General features: G+C 48.4%; 1 protein-coding gene across 1 annotated transcript in view; it reads left to right on the top strand.

The window, feature by feature from the left end:
- TNC (tenascin C) overlaps positions 1-15,042 on the top strand; it is a 61,462-nt gene extending 46,420 nt beyond the window's left edge. Inside the window, exons 19-27 of the mRNA XM_057498977.1 lie at positions 630-749; positions 2,368-2,511; positions 3,197-3,327; positions 6,545-6,677; positions 8,274-8,425; positions 9,103-9,199; positions 10,071-10,232; positions 12,430-12,593; positions 14,349-15,042. Coding sequence (XP_057354960.1) covers positions 630-749; positions 2,368-2,511; positions 3,197-3,327; positions 6,545-6,677; positions 8,274-8,425; positions 9,103-9,199; positions 10,071-10,232; positions 12,430-12,593; positions 14,349-14,459 — 1,214 coding nt within the window. The 3' untranslated portion in view covers positions 14,460-15,042. The remainder of the gene's footprint in view (positions 1-629; positions 750-2,367; positions 2,512-3,196; positions 3,328-6,544; positions 6,678-8,273; positions 8,426-9,102; positions 9,200-10,070; positions 10,233-12,429; positions 12,594-14,348) is intronic.
- Positions 15,043-21,273: the final 6,231 nt, after the last annotated feature.

The raw sequence follows: 21,273 nt of genomic DNA, 5'->3' as shown, positions 1-21,273 counted from the left end.
TGATGTCCTGTCCTATGATCTATCTCTTCAACACATCACCACCTTTCTTTGCAGCTCTGGATGGCCCATCTGGCCTGATGACAGCCAACATCACCAGCTCGGGAGCCTTGGCCACATGGCAGCCAGCCATTGCCCCTGTGGACAGTTACGTCATCTCCTACACAGGGGAGAAAGGATAGTGTCCAGAAGCCACTTAGTCAGAGCTATCACTCATCGCCCAGAAAAGCCTTGGGCAGCCTTTACTCTCTAAGTCTGTTTTTATAAGTTCCTTCCCTGGAGAAAGGAATGTGAACTATAATGATAACCTTTGTCATGTGTTCAGCCTTCTGCAGTTTATACAGCACCTTTCCACCTATAATATCATGTGAAAACCAAAGGATGAAACCAGACAGAATTATTGTCCCCATTATACAGGTGGGGAAATAGAGACCCAAGGTGACCCGGCCAGCAAGAGAAGGAGTCATGACCCAAACCCAGGTCATCCTGGCTCTAAACTCGGGACTTGGAACTGTCCGTGCAATGGACAGTGTTACCAGGAGTCCAAGAGCAGCATAGACAGGACAGCAGCTGTGCTCTGATGTCCTGTCCTATGATCTATCTCTTCAACACATCACCACCTTTCTTTGCAGCTCTGGATGGCCCATCTGGCCTGATGACAGCCAACATCACCAGCTCGGGAGCCTTGGCCACATGGCAGCCAGCCATTGCCCCTGTGGACAGTTACGTCATCTCCTACACAGGGGAGAAAGGTAAGGTTGTGCCCAAGACCCTCCCAGCTCCTGTCCTGCTGTTCTCCCTACCCATCACCCTCTGCTTGTTGTCAACCGAAAGAGCATCAACATTGTGGTTACATCAGGGGAGGCCAGTAGGCTGCTTGAAGAAGAATGAAAGCATCTCCAGCCTGCCCACGTTCCCCCAGCCTACCTGCTCTCCTGCAGGTCTCTCTGCCTGTCAGCATGAGCCACCCTTTCTAGGCAGCAGCTCTCATCTCCTGGAAAGGAGTCCAGAATCTAAAATCTTAAACAGGCTACTTCCTGTGGTGCCAGAGAGCCCTGGCTTCTCAGGACCCATGGAGGTGGCCAGGTGCAGCAAATTTGATGGAGAAATCAGGAATTACTTTTCTTATCTCTACAACCCTCTGTGCTCATTTACTTAGCAGATTAAACACGTATTTGGGGTACCAGCAAACCACAGCCACCAGAAGGTAAAATCAAATACAAATAAGGGAGAGGACAAAGAGAGATTCCTTTTTAAAGAGCAAAGCCATACCTTTGTAATGAGTTACTTTAGAAAATATTGTACTATTTAAATCCCAAATCATATGTAAATTTCATATTCTATGATTCAGTATTGCTTTACTCTCAGTGACAATATGAGAGGACACCTTAATCTGTGCCCAGGACCTCTGGAAATCTTAATTCAACCATGGCGTCTACCTACAAGTTAGTTCTCTGTGAGGTTAAAGTGAGTTGCTGGGGGAACGGAGAGAAGGGATTTGGGGAGTTATTCTTTTTACTCTTCAATTCTTAAATATTTCCTATGAGCAACCTCTTCTGACTCAGGAAAGATGACATTATGTCACCAAAAATAGATCAGGGTATATAGTTCATGGGATTTATGGAAACTGTGGATGCAGGCTATAAAAGGGCCTGGTCCAAGAAGAGGGGGTGTTTCATGGATAATGAGTAGGGTGACTAACTGGCCCCAATTTGCCTGGGACTTTCCTAGTTCTAGCACTCAATGTCCCACACTCTGGGCAACCTCCCAGCCCCTGGCAAGCCAGGTTGGTTGGTCACCTGTGATCAGGAAACAAACACATACCGCTAGGACATCACCGCCAGGCCTGACCCAGTGGGCCTAAAAGGCAAACTAGACTCTGGTCTGTCTGCTATGGCCCACTGTTCCTGATCCCCCAGCCTAATGATTTGACAATATTTGGCAAAGAATAAAAAGATGTGTGGGTAAATGAAAAAAAAAAAAAAAAAGGTGGTGGCAGCGAACAAGCAATGGGACAAATTAAACTTGGGTAGCCCAGGCCTCGGAGAGGTTACCTCTCGCTGGTTCCTGTGCCCCAGGGGCAGAGCTGTTCCTGCCAGCACCCTGTGGAAAAAAACCTCCTGACCCCCAGTTCCCCTGCTGGTTTGGTGCCTAGAAAAACCCACTCTCTGTATGATAAATCCTTTTGTATATGAGGTGAGTTCTCAAGAGAGAGAAAGGGGAGTGAGTGATTTCAGAAATCAGACCTGCTTTTCTGCAGGGTCACTGAAAGTTTCTGCATTAGAAGTAGGTGTGCGCGCTTTGTGCCAAGTCCGCGGAAGGCTCGGACAGGGAGAGGCGACCGCCTCAGTGTGTGTATTTCATGTTTAGTGCCAGAAATCACACGCACGGTGTCCGGGAACATGGTGGAGTATGCTCTGACAGACCTCGAGCCTGCCACGGAATACACGCTGAGGATCTTTGCAGAGAAGGGGCCCCAGAAGAGTTCAATCATCTCTACCAAGTTCACAACAGGTACAGAGACACCAAGAGCTGGAAGGCGCCCACCCACAGCCTCCACCTTAAACGGCCACCCGCCCCAGCTGTTCCTTAAGGCAGATCCCTGCAACGTGATGATGTCAGCATTGGCTAAATTCGCCAGTGCCCCCTCAGTCAGGACCTTAAGAAACACACCATTTCCTTTTGAACTGAAATGACCCTGTCCTCTCATGGACTAGGAAACAGTTTTAAAAGGAAGGCTTTTTAAGTGGAAAACCAGTCCCCACTGGCCTGAAACCCAATATTTAATGATCCATGTTCTAGACAAGGAAATATTTTTAAGAGAAAGATTTTTTAGGCAAGTTTTCCTAGATGTCCATTGAGTTTTGTATACATTGAGATCTTTTTACAAACTGCAGCAAGGGGGGAAATGGAGGAAATGCCTTCTCAGTAGGGGTGAGCCCCCATATCAGCTATTCATCTGTCCTCTTATTTAGGAGCAAGGGATGTTGGGAATTATATTCACAACTCTGTCTTTCTCTCCAAATCCAAACAAGGCCAATCAAGACCCCCTCTTTTACAGATGGGGAAGTTTCTGCCCTGGGTCATGTAGCACAGTGGTAGGGAAAGGACTCGAACTCAGGCCTCCTGATACCCAGCTAGGGAAAATTTGTCCTACAATTGCTGACTTATTTGATATTAAATGACTTACCTTCTCCAGACCTTGATCCTCCAAGAGACTGGACTGCTGCTGAAGTTCAGTCAGAAACTGCCCTCCTCACCTGGCGACCCCCCAGGGCATCTGTCACCGGTTACCTATTGGTGTATGAATCCGTGGACGGTACAGTCAAGGTATCTTAACATATAAACACCCCTCCCGCTCAACTGCTGGTTAACATGTTCACATGATCCTCAGCGTAGGGAAGAATTAACACTGGTGCTGTTCCTCTACCCCCGTGCAACTGAGGAGTTGAAAAAAAACAAATTAAGAAGGACTGGACACTATGCCAGACCTTTTGAATATGAATTATATGCTCCCGCCTCCCTGTCTCATTTTAACCAAACTCCAGTTCTACTAGCCAGCCAAGGTCGAGAACCACTGTTCACAAGACTTGAGGACATTTCTGGGACTGGACTTTTGGTCCTTTAATGTTCACTGGGCAAAGGCCAACCACGTCTTCTGCATCACAGGTGACATCATTCCATCATACTTTGAAATATATATCACTATGTCCTTATGACATTAAGTTAGTCCCATTTATAGCAACTGTTATTGATATTCTCTGCCTGTGAACTTTTTTCTTTTACTTTTCAATTTGAAATAACTTTAGCCCTTCACGCAAGTGAAAAGGAATTTTCACAACTTCACCTTCTCAATTTGTTACTGAATTTTTAATTTCGGCCATCACACTTTATAATTCCAAGATCTTCTATGTGCTCCCTGCATAGTCATCCTTTTCTAGTGTATGATTGTGTTTTTGGTTATCATCGTCTCTTTATCTCTAAGAATATATGTTATTGGTATTTTATTCTAATGACCTGCAAAGGGTTTCTCTCAAGTTCTTTTTTCTGTTTTGCTGCTCTTGTTCGGTTTGCTTTGGCTAGAGTCTTTATCTTTCATGTTGGAGACTTCTGCCCAATGTCTGATGGTCCTTCGGAACTGGAGCCAAGAAGGCAACAGCTGGTTGGGAGTCCCAGCTGCACACGCAGGGCTCGTCCACGGTGGGGCTCACCAGAGAGTGATTAGGCCGGTACCCAGCGATTCTGCCAAGAGTTTCGCTGCAATATCAGCACTGCAAGACTTTTCTCTTGAGCTAATCCATCTCGTCCAGGCCCTCCAAGCCAGGCTGCCAGGAGCCCAGCTGGAGACAGAGCCCAGGCCCCCGCTGTGTACAGACCCTCACTCCTGTTTCCAGCACAGCCCCTCGGCCCCTCCTGCCGCTGGGCCGCCTGGATCTGAATGCAGTCTCCTTTCTGGCTCTGCCTCTCCATAGCATAAACCTCAGCCTGCCACCTGGGCTGGAAAGACAGTCCTCCAGACTGCTGGGGGATGGGGAGAGCTGCGGATCTGTTTCTTACACACAGCTCTGAGACAGACTTTTGTTCAGTCGTGCCCCACCCTGGCCTCCGAAAGCATCTTGGCTTTTGTACACATTCCTTTCCTGAACTTGCTGGGCTCAGTGGCATTCATGAGCCAGCCTCTGACTGGCCCTGCCCACGTAGCTGGTTAGCCCCCAGCTTTCTCCATTCTGCCCCTCAGCGTCACTACACCACATTCTCCCTGTCATGCCCACTACTGTCTCCTCTGCCATTTCCCTCATCCTTGTGGGTTTTACATTATATCCCTTTATTCTCATTTTAGCAACTGTCAGAAGCAAGTAGAGATAAAATGGCATGTTCAGTCTGCCACATTTAACCAGAAGTAGACACACATTTCTAGTTACTCTCATAGTCCTTAGAGTTGGTATAACAACGAACTAACTTACTGTGTGAATGGACGCAAGTCCCTTATCCTCTCTAGGTGTCAGTGTTCACACTTGGAGAGTGAGTGCATCAGACTCTCCCAGATTCTAAGGCCCCTTCCTGGTCAGACATTCTAGGATTCAGTGTTTGCCTGAAGTCACAAGTCTCATTTCAATCTACCCTAATTGCTGGGAAGACAGCTTTGCACAGCAGCCTTTGGAGCTAATAAGTAACTGTATCCCCAGGCAATTAAATGAACCCAGCTGTGTATCTGATCCTTCTCCAAGGACTGGATCTCAGGGCCACACAAACGGCAGTGGGTCACTGATACCGAATGGATGCTCGTCTCAGTTTACTCCCCTGCTTGTTCAGTCCCCAGCTCCTTATGTTTCATTCAAGAAAACCAACCTGGTATAGGAGGAAAAGGTCCAGGGTAGAGAGGATATAAGACCATCCTTTGCCATCAACAAATTATGGAGCAAGAGTAAGTCTCTTAGTTTCTCTGAAACTCAATCCTCCACTGGGAGTGTGGATAACATCACCTGCCCAGTTGTAAAAATGCAAGAGAACCTTCTAGAGGCCTCCACAGTGACTCATTACTGCCTAAACCCAGTTGGCTGTGTTTGCAGGTTGTACAGAACACTGTTGTGTTTGGTTTGCTAAGAATGTAGGTTGAACTCCAATTCCAGGTACAAAGGTCATCTATTGGCCAAAGGTCATCATCTGCTAAAAGGTGATTTCACAGGCATTGGAAGCTCAAAAAAGGGCTTGAAAAGAAAAGGGTTTCCTACAAACTGAAACCAATCGCCTTCTCTGGACAGCAGCAGTCACAAACTGCAGGTGTAGTTAGAACTGGCCTCACAGCAGCTGTGCACATCTGCCCATCCTGGATATCTCTGTTGTTAAAAGGAGACATACTGGGTCAGCTCAAGCCTTTATCATGCTATGCCTACTCATCATGCCTAATCATCTCCTGACTTAAAAGATCTCCAAAACCATACATCAGAATCATCTGGGGGAGCATCTTAAATGTGTTCCTTGCTGGGACCCACTTCTGGCTTTTATGATCCAATCAGTCTGGGATGGAGCCCAGGAATTGTATTATTTTAAAGCTTCCCAGAGGGCCATGAAAAAGAGCCATATTAGGAGCCACTGATACAACTGATCTCAAAGTCTAAACCTTTTGCCCTTTGTGTGATTCATCCTGCCACCAGATTAAGCTAGGTTCATATCATTCACTTGTTCAAAAACCTTTCAGGAATCTCCATTCCTTCTAATGTAAACTTCAAATGCCATGGCTTGGCCTTCTGTAATCTGGTCTTTGCCCACCATTTCCATCACTCCCCACCCCCAAAACAAGTATATTATAGCCTCTTCAGCTTAATGTAAGTTGCTCTGCCCCTTCTGGCCCCAGGACCTTTGTGTATACTGCCCTTTCCCCATCTCTGACCCCACCAGAAGTAAGCATGGAGCCTGGTGCAGAAGGGGAGTCCATGAATTCTGACTGAATGAAGAAATGAAAAGATGGGTGAATGAATGAATGTGTCATCTATACCCTGAGGATTTATAAGGCCAAAAACTATTATGTTCTTCCTTCTGCTCTTAGGAAGTCATTGTGGGTCCAGATACCACCTCCTACAGCCTGGCAGAGCTGAGCCCATCCACTCACTACACAGCCAAGATCCAGGCATTGAACGGGCCTCTGAGGAGCAGGCTGGTTCAGACCTTCTTTACCACAAGTAAGGACTCAGGAAGCAGCTGGGCCTTAAGATCAAACTTTGTGAGATCACACCAACCGTCCACTTCCCATCTGACTGCTACTTAAAACTTTTCCACCAAATCTCTGAAAAGAATCAGTTCCCTGCTACTACCTGGAAGCCTGAGGAATATGGGTGCAGGAGATTTTGGGAGGTAAAAGGGAAGGAGAGTCAGTGGTGAGAACATTGGATCCAATCCCCATCTCCACTTGCTCTGTGGGACTTAGGAAAGTTACTACCATTCTACAAGCCTCAGTTCCTTCATCTGTACAGTGGGATCACTAACCATCCCTTCTTCACAAGGACCCAGAGTATGGCCCTTTGTCTGGGCTCATTATAAACTCTGTGTCCCTTTCCTTCTCCTTCAGCATGTCAGCATTTACAAAGGCTGTCAGTATCCAAAGATCACAAACAGTCCTCCCACCAAGCTCGGGCAGTGGGCCAAGGCTGTCATGCCCGGTTTTCAGGTGGGGAAACAGAGGCTCCCAGAGCCTAAGTGACCTGCTCAAGGCTGTGCCGTGGGTCAGGTCCAGGACCAGGGAGCACCCCACGCCCACCCCCGGCTGCCTTGTTCAGATGGCAAACGTGCAAGTCATTCCATTGGTGAATAAGAGAGGGGCATCCATTGTTCCAGAAGGGAGGAGTCGGCCTTCGGAGAGCCCGAACCTGGGCTACACAGTGCCCCCCAGGCTGCCTCCTGCCCATCATTACGTGTCACTCAGGTCACTCTGCACCCCTGCTGAGGGCGGTGCAGAGGCAAAGGTGCCTCTCTGCCAGGTGCTGGGAGCACAAAAATAGGAGGGGGCCCTACAGATGCTTTCAGACTAGGGCCATGAAATAACCAACAGGACACTCATGACATAGCCTCAGGTGAGGTCATATATGGTGAGGAGGTCCGCTGAAAGGAGAGAACTGCTAGGACCGCCCGTTCTCCATCCCACCTGCTAAACACAGCCCCACAGTCATCCATTTCTATCAAGGTTTTTATTTCTCACATCACATTATTGCCCTTGGACATCCCTCAGGCCTCCTTGTATTTTATCCTTCTGAGAGTCCCAGGCTCGGAGCAGCTAAATGACATTCCCAGCATTCCAAGGCAAGGAAGTAGCAAGTTCAGGACTAAAACCCTGGTCTTTGGCTTCAGAATCTTCCAGAGAGACTTGAGATGCATCCAGCTTAATAGGTTGCCCTGCTCCACAGTGAGCCATCCACTGGGTGCTACAGAACCAGGCCCCTGTCAGTACCTGGGCGTTCATCAGGGGCTGTCTGGCTGCTCTGGGTAGATCGGGGTCAGCCTGGCACATGCTCCTCACAGTGCTGAGCTCTCCCCTTTCTGATATCATTGGCATCTTCCATCAATTAGAAGACCAAGGTGGGTGCCTTATATCCATAGCCTCTAAGCCTCATTGCACCCCCAAACAAGAGGTTTTATCCCCATCTAGCATGTGAGGGAGCAGAGCCTCACACAGCTTGAGTTGCTTGCCCATGGGCCTCTAGCCAATAAATAGCAGAGCTGCCATTTGAAAGCTCCTGCCCTGGTCCTCCTGCTCTGAGCCGCCCTTCCTTCTGATCCCGCAGTTGGACTCCTGTACCCGTTCCCCAGAGACTGCTCCCAAGCAATGCTGAATGGAGACACCACCTCTGGCCTCTACACCATCTATCTGAATGGCGACAAGGCCCAGCCTCTGGAAGTCTTCTGTGACATGACCTCAGATGGGGGTGGATGGATCGTGAGTATCATCACCTAAATGGACTCCAGAAGCTCTCAGGCCCGGGAGCTGTGGGGAGAGGGCTCAGCATTGGCTGCGAGAGGTGGAGGCCCTCCCCGTGGACTCAGACACCATCATGCGTGAGGTTCTGCAAGACAGTGCCTGTCACATGGAGACACTCAGGAATTATCTCTTAAGGGAATGGGAAAGAAGCTGGGGATAAAAAAGAGGTGAAAATAATTCTCTTGTAATTTATCTCATTGGGGGTCCTCAACTATGTGATGCATAAACTGACAGCAGTCATGGAGCCTGTTGTGTATGCTAATTAGCATCTGCTATCTACCAGGCCGGTGCTAAGAGTTTACGTGAGTTATTTCAACCCCATTACCATGCCAGCTGGTAGTATTTTTTTTTAATATCCTACCCCAGAGGGGTGCATTTGTTACAAGTAATGAGCCTACTTGGGCACATCATTATCCCCAAAGCTGGGTGGTATATTTAATCCCTGCCTTTCAGGTGAGATCACCAAGGCGCAGAGGTGGGAGGTGACCGGCCCAGGGTTTAATGGCAAAGTAGTGACAGACAGAGCTGGGACTGGTGCTTTTCCCACGTCTGATGTTCTTCCTCTCAGAAAGATGCCTTCCATCTCGTTCCTGCAATAGCTAGAAGGCATCTAGATTCATTGGTTATGTTTATAGGTGTTCCTGAGACGCAAAAATGGACGTGAGGATTTCTATCGAAACTGGAAAGCCTATGCTGCTGGGTTTGGGGACCGCAGAGAAGAATTCTGGCTTGGTAATGCAACTTGCATGTTTGGGTCCCAAACGCCCATTTCAGCTCTTCTTGTCATTTGTCCTAACCCACAGTGACCTATGGAAAAAAAATGGATTAGAAGGAAATAATAACTCTGATAGTTGACACAGAATATCAAATTTTCAATGGAAATGATTTAAAATTCTCTAGGTCATTAAATATAAAAATCTGGTCAAGAGAGAGCCAACAGCCAGACTGAAGACACTCACTGAATCATTTATAGAAATCACCCTCCCAGGCATTATTAACTGTTTCTGTCCTGGCCTCCAGATGCCAGGAGTTCCAGATGGGCTCCTTGTAGTAATAACCTAGAAGCCTCGTGGCACCCCTGCAAGGCACACAAAATTCCCATCTTGTGTACAGGAAAATAGAGCCTCAGAAGGTTGAGTTGTGTGCACATAGGACAGTAAGCATTTGGGCTGCAATTTGAAACATGCCAAGTGGGCGCTGCACTGCCATCATCCATCCATCCAGGCAACTCTACCCAACCTACCTGCAGAGGGCGCTGTTCTAGGCCCCAGTGTTTGGGCTGGGAACTTCCACCTGCTATCCATTGCTTTCCACTTGTAGGGAGCTTTGGAGTTTAAACGGTGCTTTCTCCACTTTATGTCCTTTGATCTTCACAATACACTAGGAAGCTGGCAGGGCAAAGATGTCAATGTGATTTTTACGCCAGGCTCAGAAACATATATTTTGCCTGGGCTGCACCAGCAAGTAGCAGATCAAGCTGCCAGCCCAGGTCTGTGGGACACAAACCTCTTTAGAGGACACCCAGCCGCTGCTCAGACAGGGTGGGGTAGGAATGGCCTCAGGCTCTTGTGCATCTTTGGCAATGTTTACCTGTCGTCCACAGGGCTGGACAACCTGAACAAAATCACAGCCCAGGGTCAGTATGAGCTCCGGGTGGACCTGCGGGACCACGGGAAGACAGCCTACGCCGTCTACGACAAGTTCAGTGTGGGAGACGCCAAGACGCGCTACAAGCTGAAGGTGGAGGGCTACAGTGGTACAGCAGGTACTGGGCAGCCACACTCGGGACCCGTGAACCACAGAAACCTTCCACTTAATTCCTCCATTCATCTTTGCTTCCTGCATTAGTCCAGCCAGTTACTGGATCAACAAATGGCTGAATCCCCACTAGGTGCTAATCCAGAAGAACAAGTTAGGTAGATACTTTGGTCACCAAAACATAAAGTAGAGGCTGGGAATCCGAAAAAACATGTCTTTTCCTTATCCATTTTTAGATCTCTTTTATAGGCTGATAGAAAAACTGTCTCTTAGAGGCCTTAATGTTCACCCAAGCCAGTGCTTCTCAACTTACATTTGACCCTCCCCGCCCCCGGGCATCCTGTTAACGTGCGGGTGCCGATCGATCGCAGGGGTGCTGTGTTTCTTACTAAGTCCCCAGAGATGCCGCTGGCACTGGCCTGTGGGGAGCACTCTGGGTAGCCGGCAGTCCGCTCCATCACCGGCTGCCTGAATCTCTCCCAAGACCTCCTGCCACAGGGTCATCAGCCTCAGCGGGCATACCGCCATGTCCGGACACTCACCACCTGTCAGGCGGCCCTTTGATTCCTTGTCTGCTACCTAACCTGGTCCGGGTCTTGAAAACTGACGCGTGGATTTCTGAATTTATTCATGGAAAAAGAAATAAGGAAACGATATGCCTGCATCCTCGTTTACAGGTGTTTTCCACACATCACCCCCATTTAATTCTCACAAAAACCTTTCCAGGAAGACATTGCATTCATTCAGATGAGGAAACAGGCTCAGAAACATTCAGTGATTTCCCCTCCGGTGAAAGCCTGCAAGGAGGTGGCCCCGGTGCGAGCCTGGCCGTGTGCTTGGAGGCTCAGGCCTGAGAGTGGGACCACCCCCTGCCGCCCCTGCCCACTTCGGAGTGGCTTCCGGTTATGTTTAGGTAAACAGAGAAGACATATGCTACAGCACATTTCCATCTTCTCTGAGCTCTGAAAGAAAACATCTGTAACAAGAAAAGTCTACAAATAAAGATTTGCCAAAAGCCGGCTCAGTCTAAGGAGAGACCAAACTCTTAAGAGATCATTCTGGTGGTAATGAAGAGAGAGACCCAAGGGCAAAAATTGTTTTCATTCTTGTGTCGTTCAGAGAATCCTGACATTTTATTACCTGGCCATAAATACCTCTTTGGACAAGATGGCTTTGGGCGAGAGAAGGATATTGTTACAGGGCAAACAAAGCCTGGGCAGCAGGAATGTGGCCTCCACCCAATTCTCTCTGCATTTCCAGAGTCCTTTCACTAAGATAACCCTTGTAAGGCTGTGAGCCAGCCCTCCACAGGAGGCAACTTGTTTCCTCAATGTTGCGTGCCATCCTCAAGCTCTCTGTAGCTTCATCAGTTAAGAAGACATCTGAGTCCCTTTGACAACCTTCTTTAAAATATCAGGGTAGAATGTTCAGCATCTTGAAACGTTTGTGCACTGGGTTGGGAGGGAGGGGACACAGGAAGAAAGGGCACTTAAATGCTCTTAAAATTCAATGTATAAAATTACAAACTAGACACCAAATAGTACTAGATATAAATAGGCTCCTTGTGTTTGAATCGAACAACACTGGTCCCATAAAACAGTGAAAAATAATTGTATCATGCACAAGCTATTTGGTGGCAATCAATTTCTAAAGGGTTTGTTGGTAAGTATGGCCATAAATACTTGTATGTGGGAAAACAACACACAGTATTATATAGAGATTTCATACCCTACTCTGAGTGCCTTTACATAAAGGAAAACAAAAATATATAAAAATAACACCAATTGTAACGATTTGCACGCCACTCTACCTGCTTAGCATCCACCTTCATACTCACTGTCCCAACAGCACTCTGAGGTGGAGAGGATCGATGTGCTTACCCCCATTTTACAGATGAGAAAACAGGTTCAGCAAGAGGCTTGACTTGTGCAAGGTCACTCCAGGGAGTGAAGAGATGGGACTTGAAGCTGGAGCCCCCAAAGCCACCCAGAGCCCTCTTTCCACCACATTGCGCTGCTTCTAGCAGAAGTGAATCCTCAGCCTGACACTTAAGTCCCGTCCAGTCCCGTGTGTGATCCTGACGCTGGATTCACTGTAAAGGCCAGCCCACCCCAGGACTTCCCACTGCCACCCCCGGTTCTGCCCTTCACAGCCCACGAGGCAGTGTAGCTGGGATTTCTCAGGTCCGCACCTCTCTCCCCCAGGTGACTCTATGGCCTACCACAACGGCAGATCCTTCTCCACCTTCGACAAGGACACAGACTCAGCCATCACCAACTGCGCCCTGTCCTACAAGGGGGCTTTCTGGTACAAGAACTGTCACCGTGTCAACCTCATGGGGAGATATGGGGACAATAACCATAGTCAGGTGAGTGGACTGTGAGGGCCCCGGGCAGGGCTTGGGAAGTTGGTTGCGGGTAACGGGGGCAGTTCAGCCCCTCTGTCCTGGCTGAGGCTAAAAGGCAGGAACCTCAAGTAGGTGACAACCTGTCTTTCCCCAGCACAGCCAAGAGAAAGCTCAGTGCCACCGCAGGTCAGGCACAATCCTAGCAACAGCCCGGTTAACCGACCCATGAAGTTCCTGGGGAGATGAACCGCAGAGGGAAAGCAGATGACAGTGGAGGCTGCCTGGGGGAAGCCGGGGTGGAAGCAGGCGTTCTTTCCATCTTACATGTTGTGTCAGCTACGCTTTCCTCTCTGGCGCTGTCATGTCACCTTTATTGCCTTGTGCAATATGGAGTCCTTCAGAAAAAAAAAAGCTACATGCCAAAAAGGAAGCTTTTCTTTCCATCCTTCCATCCAATTTTTGAAAGAGGAGATGATGTAAAAGGCCACAAAGGAGTCAGGGATTCCGGTCCCACATCTGGCTCTGCTCCTGCCACTGTGTGGCCTCTGTGAAGTCACCTTCTGCCCCTGACTTCAGTCTCCTCCACAGTACAAGGAGGGCTTGCTTCCAGCTCTGAATCTCAGAGGGAGATTGGGGCTGAGGAAGGCAGCACAAGGACCAGGCCGGGGGAATGCAGTGCCTCGCTGTCACTGAACAATTACGTACACATCTGCCTGTGACGTGAGCCAGCCATTCTCAAATCCCACCTCCTTGTCAGACTCAGAGACTGCCTAGTATCAGTGAATGCCAAAATTTCGAATCAAATAAAGCATTTCTATTTTTTTCCATCCTTTCACCAGCCATTAACTTCTCCATGGATATGTCCTCTCACATCCTAAAGAGGAGGGGTCAGCACATAGGGTAGTGGCCTCATAAGGGCATTCCCTGAAGTTGACCCCCTCCCTCAGTGGGATAAGGGGCCTTGTGGGGTTCAGTAGGCAGACTCTAACCTCTGTAGACACTGCTAAGGAGTTAAGTATGAAACTAGGAGGCCCAGACCCAAATCTAGTCTCTTCTTAAGGAAAATCTTTGGCCCAAATTCCAAGGATATTTCTCCTTACTTGAGATTAGGGAAGTAATATTTACTGAGGACCTATATGGCCCAGCACTGTGATAGCTCCTTTGCAAACTCATTTAATCTTCATAGCATCCGTTCAAGGTTGGCATTATCAGACCTTAAGGGAGAAAAAAAAGGGCAGTGAAATTGAGGCCCAGAAAGGTTTGATAACTTGTTCAAGACCACTTATTGCTCAAGGAAGGGCACTCAGATTTAACCCTATTAGGTCAACTTGGAAAACGTGTGTTCTACCTCCATTCTTTCTGCATTCCATATAAACCCCTATTAAAATACTCCATAGGAATCCTGTGAATTGTAGGCTCCCCTACATATAGCTACTCAATTCTGTGGCCTCTGATCATGACCTGAACTCCTTCAGCACCTATTTCTAACGATGGCAAATTTCATCAGCCACTGTTTGGTTTCAAGATGGCAGGTCAGACTCAGTGCCAACTCAGGTGACTTCTGACTAAAGTAAAAAAAAAAATGGGAGTCAGATTCAGCCAGCCACTGGGAAGTTTTCACCATACAGATTAATAGACTGATAAGCCAGACACGGCTGTCAACTTCCAAAAGGTCAAGTTCAAACAGAACTCATTTTGTTCTGTCAACTAAACAGCAGTGGTCCGTGAACACCTTGCCTACTGGAAACCAACTTGGAGGTCTTCTCTTTCTTACAGGGCGTTAACTGGTTCCACTGGAAGGGCCACGAATATTCAATCCAGTTTGCTGAGATGAAGTTGAGACCCAGCAGCTTCCGCAATCTCGAAGGCAGGCGCAAACGGGCATAAATTCCAGGGACAGCTGGGTGAGAGAGGAGTAGGGTCCAGAGAAAGAAGAGAATTTTACCAAAGTATGAGTATAACCAGCCCAACCATCAAGCCCCAGCTGGACATTTGGCAGCAGTGGAAGTTGACCGTGGGTCATCGGGGCCAATGGCAGAAGCACGGGGCTCACCCTCTGTGATTGCTTCCTTCGCACCAAAGACCACAGTCTCCAACTGTTTTGTTGTTTGAATCAGCAAGTCTTCCAGTGGCAACATCACAGTGGTTTTCCTTCTCTTGGGCGGCTCTGGGAAGGGGAGAGGGGCAGGCTGTACAGTGGTAGTTTGTTTTAGTACCAGCTGTATTTTACATGAAGCTGTATAATTAATTGTCATTATTTTTGTTAGCAGTGATTCAATGTGTGTCATTGGAAGGCGTCCCTTTTTCTACATTTCATGCCACAGAAACCAGAAAAGCAATACTGTTTCCTTTTCTAAGGATATGATTAATATTATTAATATAATAATAATGAGGATGAAAACTAAGGATTTGTAAAGAGATCTTCCTTCCCAAAACACATCCGGACAGTACCTGATTGTATTTTTTTTTTTTAAATAAAAGCACAAGTACTTTTGAATTTGGCTTTGCTCTGCCTTCACTGTTGATCCTGAACTACCCCGAAGCTCACGTATTTGAACAGAGGAAGGAACGTGGGGAAGGAAGGCAAGGAGGGAGGGTGGTCAAGTGGCAGGGAGCTGAAAGGCTAAAGAGAGGAAACACTTTTTGAACAAAGTTGACCAAGGTGGGGAAGAACTTACAGCTTGAGATTCAGCTTCTTGTTCAACATTTCCAAGTATAAAAGTTTATGGCTCAGAAGATACTTTTATGCCCATTTTATAATGTAACCTCCTAAAAATTCTATGCTATGGGTAAAAGGTTAAAAATCCCCAGAGATCAACTGCTTGAGTTCAAATCATGACTACCCCATTCTCCAGTTCCCCGATGGCTCCATGCATCGGTTCAGTAGAGCAGGAATACTCGCACGGCTTAATTTCATAGCGTTTCTGTGAAAAATAAGTGATATCCATTTGGAGGCCCTTTGCGCAGTGCCTGGAATATATTATGTGCTAATAGACGTGAGCTGTCGCTCGTATACCTTATACAGGATGGGCTGGAGTTCATAGAAGCGCGATGACTTGCTCGTGGCTGCTCACCCGGTTAATGACAGAGCCAGGATTTCAACTCAGACCTTCCGACCTCAGGGGTCTCGCTCTGCCCCCAGCCTGATGGGAAAGCTCTCCTTCCCCGAGGAAATGTGTGCCGTGGTGACCTAGTACCCGTGGCCGGGGAGGGGGAAGGGCAAGTTCAACTGGAGCCTTCTCAGGCCCCCACAGTCCTCAAGATTCAGAACTGGAAAGAACGTCTGTTGGGAATATCTCTCTCTCTTCTGCAAAGCCCCCTAAAAGGCCCGGCGTCCCCCCGTCCCAGCCTGGACACCTCTCGTGACGGAGGGAACCACCACCCAGCACCGCAGATCTGTTGGCACTCGGCAACTGTGAGGCAGAACCACACAGCGCACATTTCTCCCTGAAAACGAGGGTGAGTGGGAAGAGGGACAATTCCCCGTTCATTCTCTCAGGGATTTTCAGCGAATTTACTTATTTAATGAAAATGTTTGGGCTGATAGGCCTCATTCAGATGGAATGTGACGGCTTAGAAGTGAGGATCAGAGGAATTTATGGCTCCGGCCAGATCCTTTGCTGCTGAGTTTATCTTGCTTTTAATAAATGCTGTCGTGTTATATACACAATTTGCTGTTCCAGATCATAAGACATGTTGCCTGCCGTTCAGCCATAGCAACACTCGCCTTGCTGTGTAAACCCGAACAAACTGGCTCTCTGGAAACGACCAAGCCTCAACTGGGAGGCTTAACCCTCTGCTGGCGGCTGACCTGGGAGAGTCTGAACCCAGTCCTGTGCCCTCACAAGAAAGGGGAGTATAACTAAGCTGGTATGGTATTCCCCAGAAACCACACAAAAATCGAATTCTGATTTCTAAGAAGCCCAGGAAACAGGAGTCCTTAATCTTGGCCTCAGGGAGGTTGCCCATGCCTTCAAATGGGGACGTGAAGGAAGAAAGGCCATGCCCATGACACCCAAGGCTTCACAGCTGGTTTCAAACTGCCTACACCCTGTGAGCCCTGGTGGAAAAGTTTGAGCTCACTATTTCTCAAACGTGTCCCTTAGTTGCCTACCTGTGGCTTTGTTTAAGCAACCTTCTCCGCTGTGAACGTGTCCTGAAATTCTGTCCACCTGCCAGTCCAAGCCCACGTCAGCCGTGCCCCCCACCCCCACGCCCTCAAGCCGTCAGGAGCTCCTCCCCAAGGATTCGCTTGCAGGTGCTCGACCTTCCCCTGGTCCCTCCCCAACTGCTGCCCCCCTTCTCCTGCTCTGAATCTCTCAAGGCCACCCTGGAGGAACTTTATCAGTGGACTCCCATGCCCTCAGGTTTCCAATTGGGTATCAAAATGGGCAACATTCGGACACTGAAGGAAGGAGACTGGGGGTGTCGGGGACAGGGTGAGTCAGGCTACCCGCTCTCCAGCCTCACGGTAGGCTGACTGTTTCCCTCAGAACAGAGTCACAGCGCCTGTCCGTTGACCCCGCCCCACAACTCTCTCCTCAGGTTTCAGGAAACTGCTCACCCCACTTGCCCCTTAAGGCCTAAGTCAGTGGCTGCTGCATCTGGAGAACAGCCGGCACTTGGGGTTCCCCTCCACCCTGCCCAAGCCTTTAGAAATAGTCCCTCTGCTTAAGATTTCCTCAGGACCCTGCTGGGCCTGCCCACTCCCGGGACACCTGGGCACTCAGCACCACTGTGAGAGCTGCCTGCTCACCTTGCCTGTCTTCCTGTGGTAGCCACGGCACATGACTTGAGCTTTACCCGTTGGATTATCCACAAAGGGACTTCTAGCCTTGAGCAAGGAATGCAAACCAAAGACCCTGTCAGGCTGGTTGCCCACTACGCCCACCATCACAATATCAGCGTACACGGCCCCATCTTTGGGGACTAAGATCAAATTCTACCTTCTCCCCTTCTTACCCCCTCCCAAGCCATTCTCCTTCCCATAATGCCTTGCCAGCTGCAAGTATGGTGAGGGGGTATGTGCACACGTGGGGGTGTGCTCCTTGTGGGCTGTGTTGGTGGTCTCTGCTCCTAAATCTTGGTTTCCCTTTTCATTTAAAAGTCAGTACCGGTATCCTCCACTTTTCAAAGGTTTGCACTATGCCACTTGGCTTTTCCCAAAGACCTATGTTTATACCAATGTTTGCTAACCTAAAAGAAATCCAGAGAGGATTTTCATTTTAATGAAAAAAGGCAAAAAGTAAAAACAGCATTCAGTGGGGTATTACAGGGAGCTGTCAGAGAGGCAGCATGCACCCTGCGCAGTGAGAGTGGCACCACCAACTCCCCCAGGAGCCACACCCTCGTCTCAGCATCAAGCCGCTGTTGCCCTGGACTGCATCTGGGAGCATCTGCACTGGGTCTGCATGTAGTTTGTGTATCCGGTAGCAAGATATGTCTTAATGTATCAGAAAAGCCTAAGAGAGGTGATTTTTAGGTCTGGGAATGCTCAAAAAATTTTCCGTATAAATTACTGGTAATTGCTTGTTTGCTTTACAATTCAGCTTCTGAAAAGTTTCATAGGAAAGCTCGACTTTCAGATGGCAGGGGGAACCTGTACTGACCACATCCGCCCCCCTATGCCCAGCACTAAGGGAACCCGGGAACTACAGGCCCCACCCTCGTGCAGCCTCCATGGCAGGGAGAGGGCTGGCGGCAGCCGCTGCATCAGACAAGTGAACGTAGAGGTGCAAACTCAGGACTTGCTTTGGAGGCAAATACAAGACGCTATGAGAACGTCTAACAAGGACCTGACCGGAAAGGCTCCCTGAGAAGGAGCAACCGAATCGTGATCAAACCGTAAGTAGGAGCTCACCAGTGAGGGAGGCAGTGGGGACAGGCGGCAGAGTATCTCTACAGGCCCCGAGGCTGCCCGGCTGTGGAGAAAGCAAGCCAGAGGCACGGGAGTAAGGGAGCCCCAGCTGCAGCAGGTTCTTTGGGTCCAGAATAAGGATCTTAATCTTTTTTCTAAATGCAGTGAGAAGCTGCTAAGGAATTTTAAGCAGGGGAGTATGATGATCATACCTAGTTTTTTAAACCATTTTTTAAATGAGATCATCCTATAACTTACATTTTTTATTGAAATATAGTTGATATGCACTATTATATTAGTTTCAAGTATACAACATAGTGGTGCAACAGTTACCTACATTATTAGATGCTCACCCCAACTAATGTACTTACTGTCAATGTAGAAAGATGTTACAGAACTACTATCTCTATGCTGTACTTTCATCCCTGTGACTGATTTATATTATGATTGAGATTTTGTGCCTCTGTATCTCCTTCACTATTTCACCCATGCACCCCAACACCCACCCCACCCATTAAACCATCTCTTGGATGCAGGCAGAATCTTTTTTGATTCAGGCCAGGAGGGGCAAGGAGGGAGAGGCCTGGGAGTCAGGTTGAAAGGTGATAGGTGTGCCTACGTGTGGTGTCATGGTCAAGGGAGCAAATGGTTCTGAGAGATGGTAGAAAGTAAAACTATAGGATGTGGGGTCACAGAGAGCTTCTCCATGTCCAGACCCCAATTCCTGAGCTGCTGTCAATTCCTACAGGGGATCTTTCCTAGACATGGGTGTCAATTTCAATAGGCCAGCCTAGTTAGGTGTGTGGGAACTGGACTCAAAGCCCTGTTAACTCCAGGACCCAGTTAGTCTGCAGGGTCCTGGAGCACTAGGGCATTGCTCCTTGGAATTTGGGCCTCTTGGAGGGAATCAGGGGACACCCCCTGATTACTGAAAGTTACTGTGGTTTGCATGAGGATCATGGAGGTGCCACGGGGAGGCTATGGCTGAATGCAAAAGGTGAAGGGGGTGGTAGGGCTTGGCCTCGAAGGCCTGGGTCCTCTGAGAGCAGCTGGAATTTGTTAGAGGTATTTAGGGCAGAAGTGACATAACCAGACATAATTAGTAAGCGTTTGCCCCTTCTCCTGTGTCCTCTGGCCTGGGGAGGGTGCTGGGAATCCTCACCTGTGCGCCCAGCAAGGATTGGGGCCGGTGCGATATACTGGTGGCCAGCAGAGGGCTCACTCCCTTCATCCTTCTCCCTCCCCAGCGAGCCCCACAAATGAATTCAGAGCTCAGAACGCAAGCAGGAAAAAGCTCTTCTCTTGAGAATCACTCCAATTCCACCAAGACTAGAAAATAGATTTCAGTATGTTGCAGAAAGGAAACACACATACACAGTCAGAATAAATAGTTCCCATGTTAGAAGCCCACTACATTTGCAGTTACAGTACAGAAACTGTTTCAGAGCAGTGAAATGGCTTAACCCCGGTTCCCTTGGCCTTGAAGTGCCTGCACACACAGGGACTAAAACAGGGCTTCTGGCCCCCTAAGCCACACACTACCTTGGGGAGCATCTATCTGCATACTGATTCCTTTATCCATTCTTCCATCTGGTATACTCGAAACACCTGCCATTTGCTGGTTCTCTCATACAACATTTCACAGTTTGCAAAGCTTATGTGATCATACCAACTTCCTTAAAATAACCATCTGTATAGCCATAGCTGAGCTTGAATCCCAAGCCTTCCAATACTGAATGATCTTGATCTAGTCACTTAATTTTTCTGAGTAGTCCTAAAAATGAGAATGAAGAAGACATTCCCTGTTGAAAGTTTGTGATGATAAAAGAGAAAACAGAGAATTCCTGGCCTGGAGAAAATGCCAGCACAGGAAGTTTCCTTCTCAGTCAAAAAGACATTGTCCAAAACTGAACAACTGGGTAAAAATACTTAAGTTGACCAGCAGGTGGCAGTCGCAGTCTGTCCCAGCTTTAGGAGGGTGCTGCGTGTGGCACTCCTTGCACACGTGTGGATGTGAACAGGAGCACAGACACCTTTGGAAAAACACCTTCTTTGCTTTCCTTCTAATCCCTCTTGCCCTGTGCGGTTCAAATCCTGCGCAGGAGCAGCAGGACACGGCAGACGGCCTATTTGGTGCTTTGTCTCCCACTCAGCTGTGCAAAATCTGTCAACAACCACAAGCCCTCTTGCTTATTATCCCTTTTGAGTGTACAGTGTGGAGAGGGGTAGGGCTGTGGGGGGGCAGGGAGGGAGGATTTTGAGCCCACGTGTCCAGTCGCTGCTCAGATCCTCCAGGGACCACCTAGCAAGGATCACCATCTTCTCTATCACATCTAACAGCTTCACTGCATTCATGTCCAAACACTAATTTACTTTTGTTCCTAAGTCCTTTCTGTTAGTAGAGAAGGGCAAGCTCACACGTTTTCTACTGTCCTGTGCTTGTTCTTCTGGCTCGTCCCCGGCCCCTCAGCAACCTAACTTCTATTCTCCTTCCCCACTGCTGAACTTTCCAGCACAGTATGAGTGAGGCTCACCTAGACAGCAGGACCTGCTCCGTTGTCATAGCTATTTTGCATTCTCTTCCCCGTAAGAGCCTGGTTTAGCTGGCAATTCTCTAATTATCTTGAGCAGCTTGGGGAACACTGAGAAAAGGTTGAGGGCCCTGTGTACCCACCACTTACTTCCTGGAGCCAGTCTATACCCCAAAGATTCCTGGAGTGATCATCTTGCAATGCTGAGTCATGTCTCATTCTGCTGCTCAAAACCCTCTAAAGCATGCCCTCTGCCTTAGCACAAAGCCCGAGATGTTACAGTGGCCTCGGAAGCCGTGAGTGATCTGCCCCT

This window comes from Manis pentadactyla, chromosome 3 (genome assembly GCF_030020395.1).
Source record: "Manis pentadactyla isolate mManPen7 chromosome 3, mManPen7.hap1, whole genome shotgun sequence".
Taxonomy (NCBI): domain Eukaryota; kingdom Metazoa; phylum Chordata; class Mammalia; order Pholidota; family Manidae; genus Manis; species Manis pentadactyla.
The sequence above is the reverse complement of the archived record's forward strand: the minus strand, read 5'-3'. Positions and strand labels throughout refer to the sequence as shown.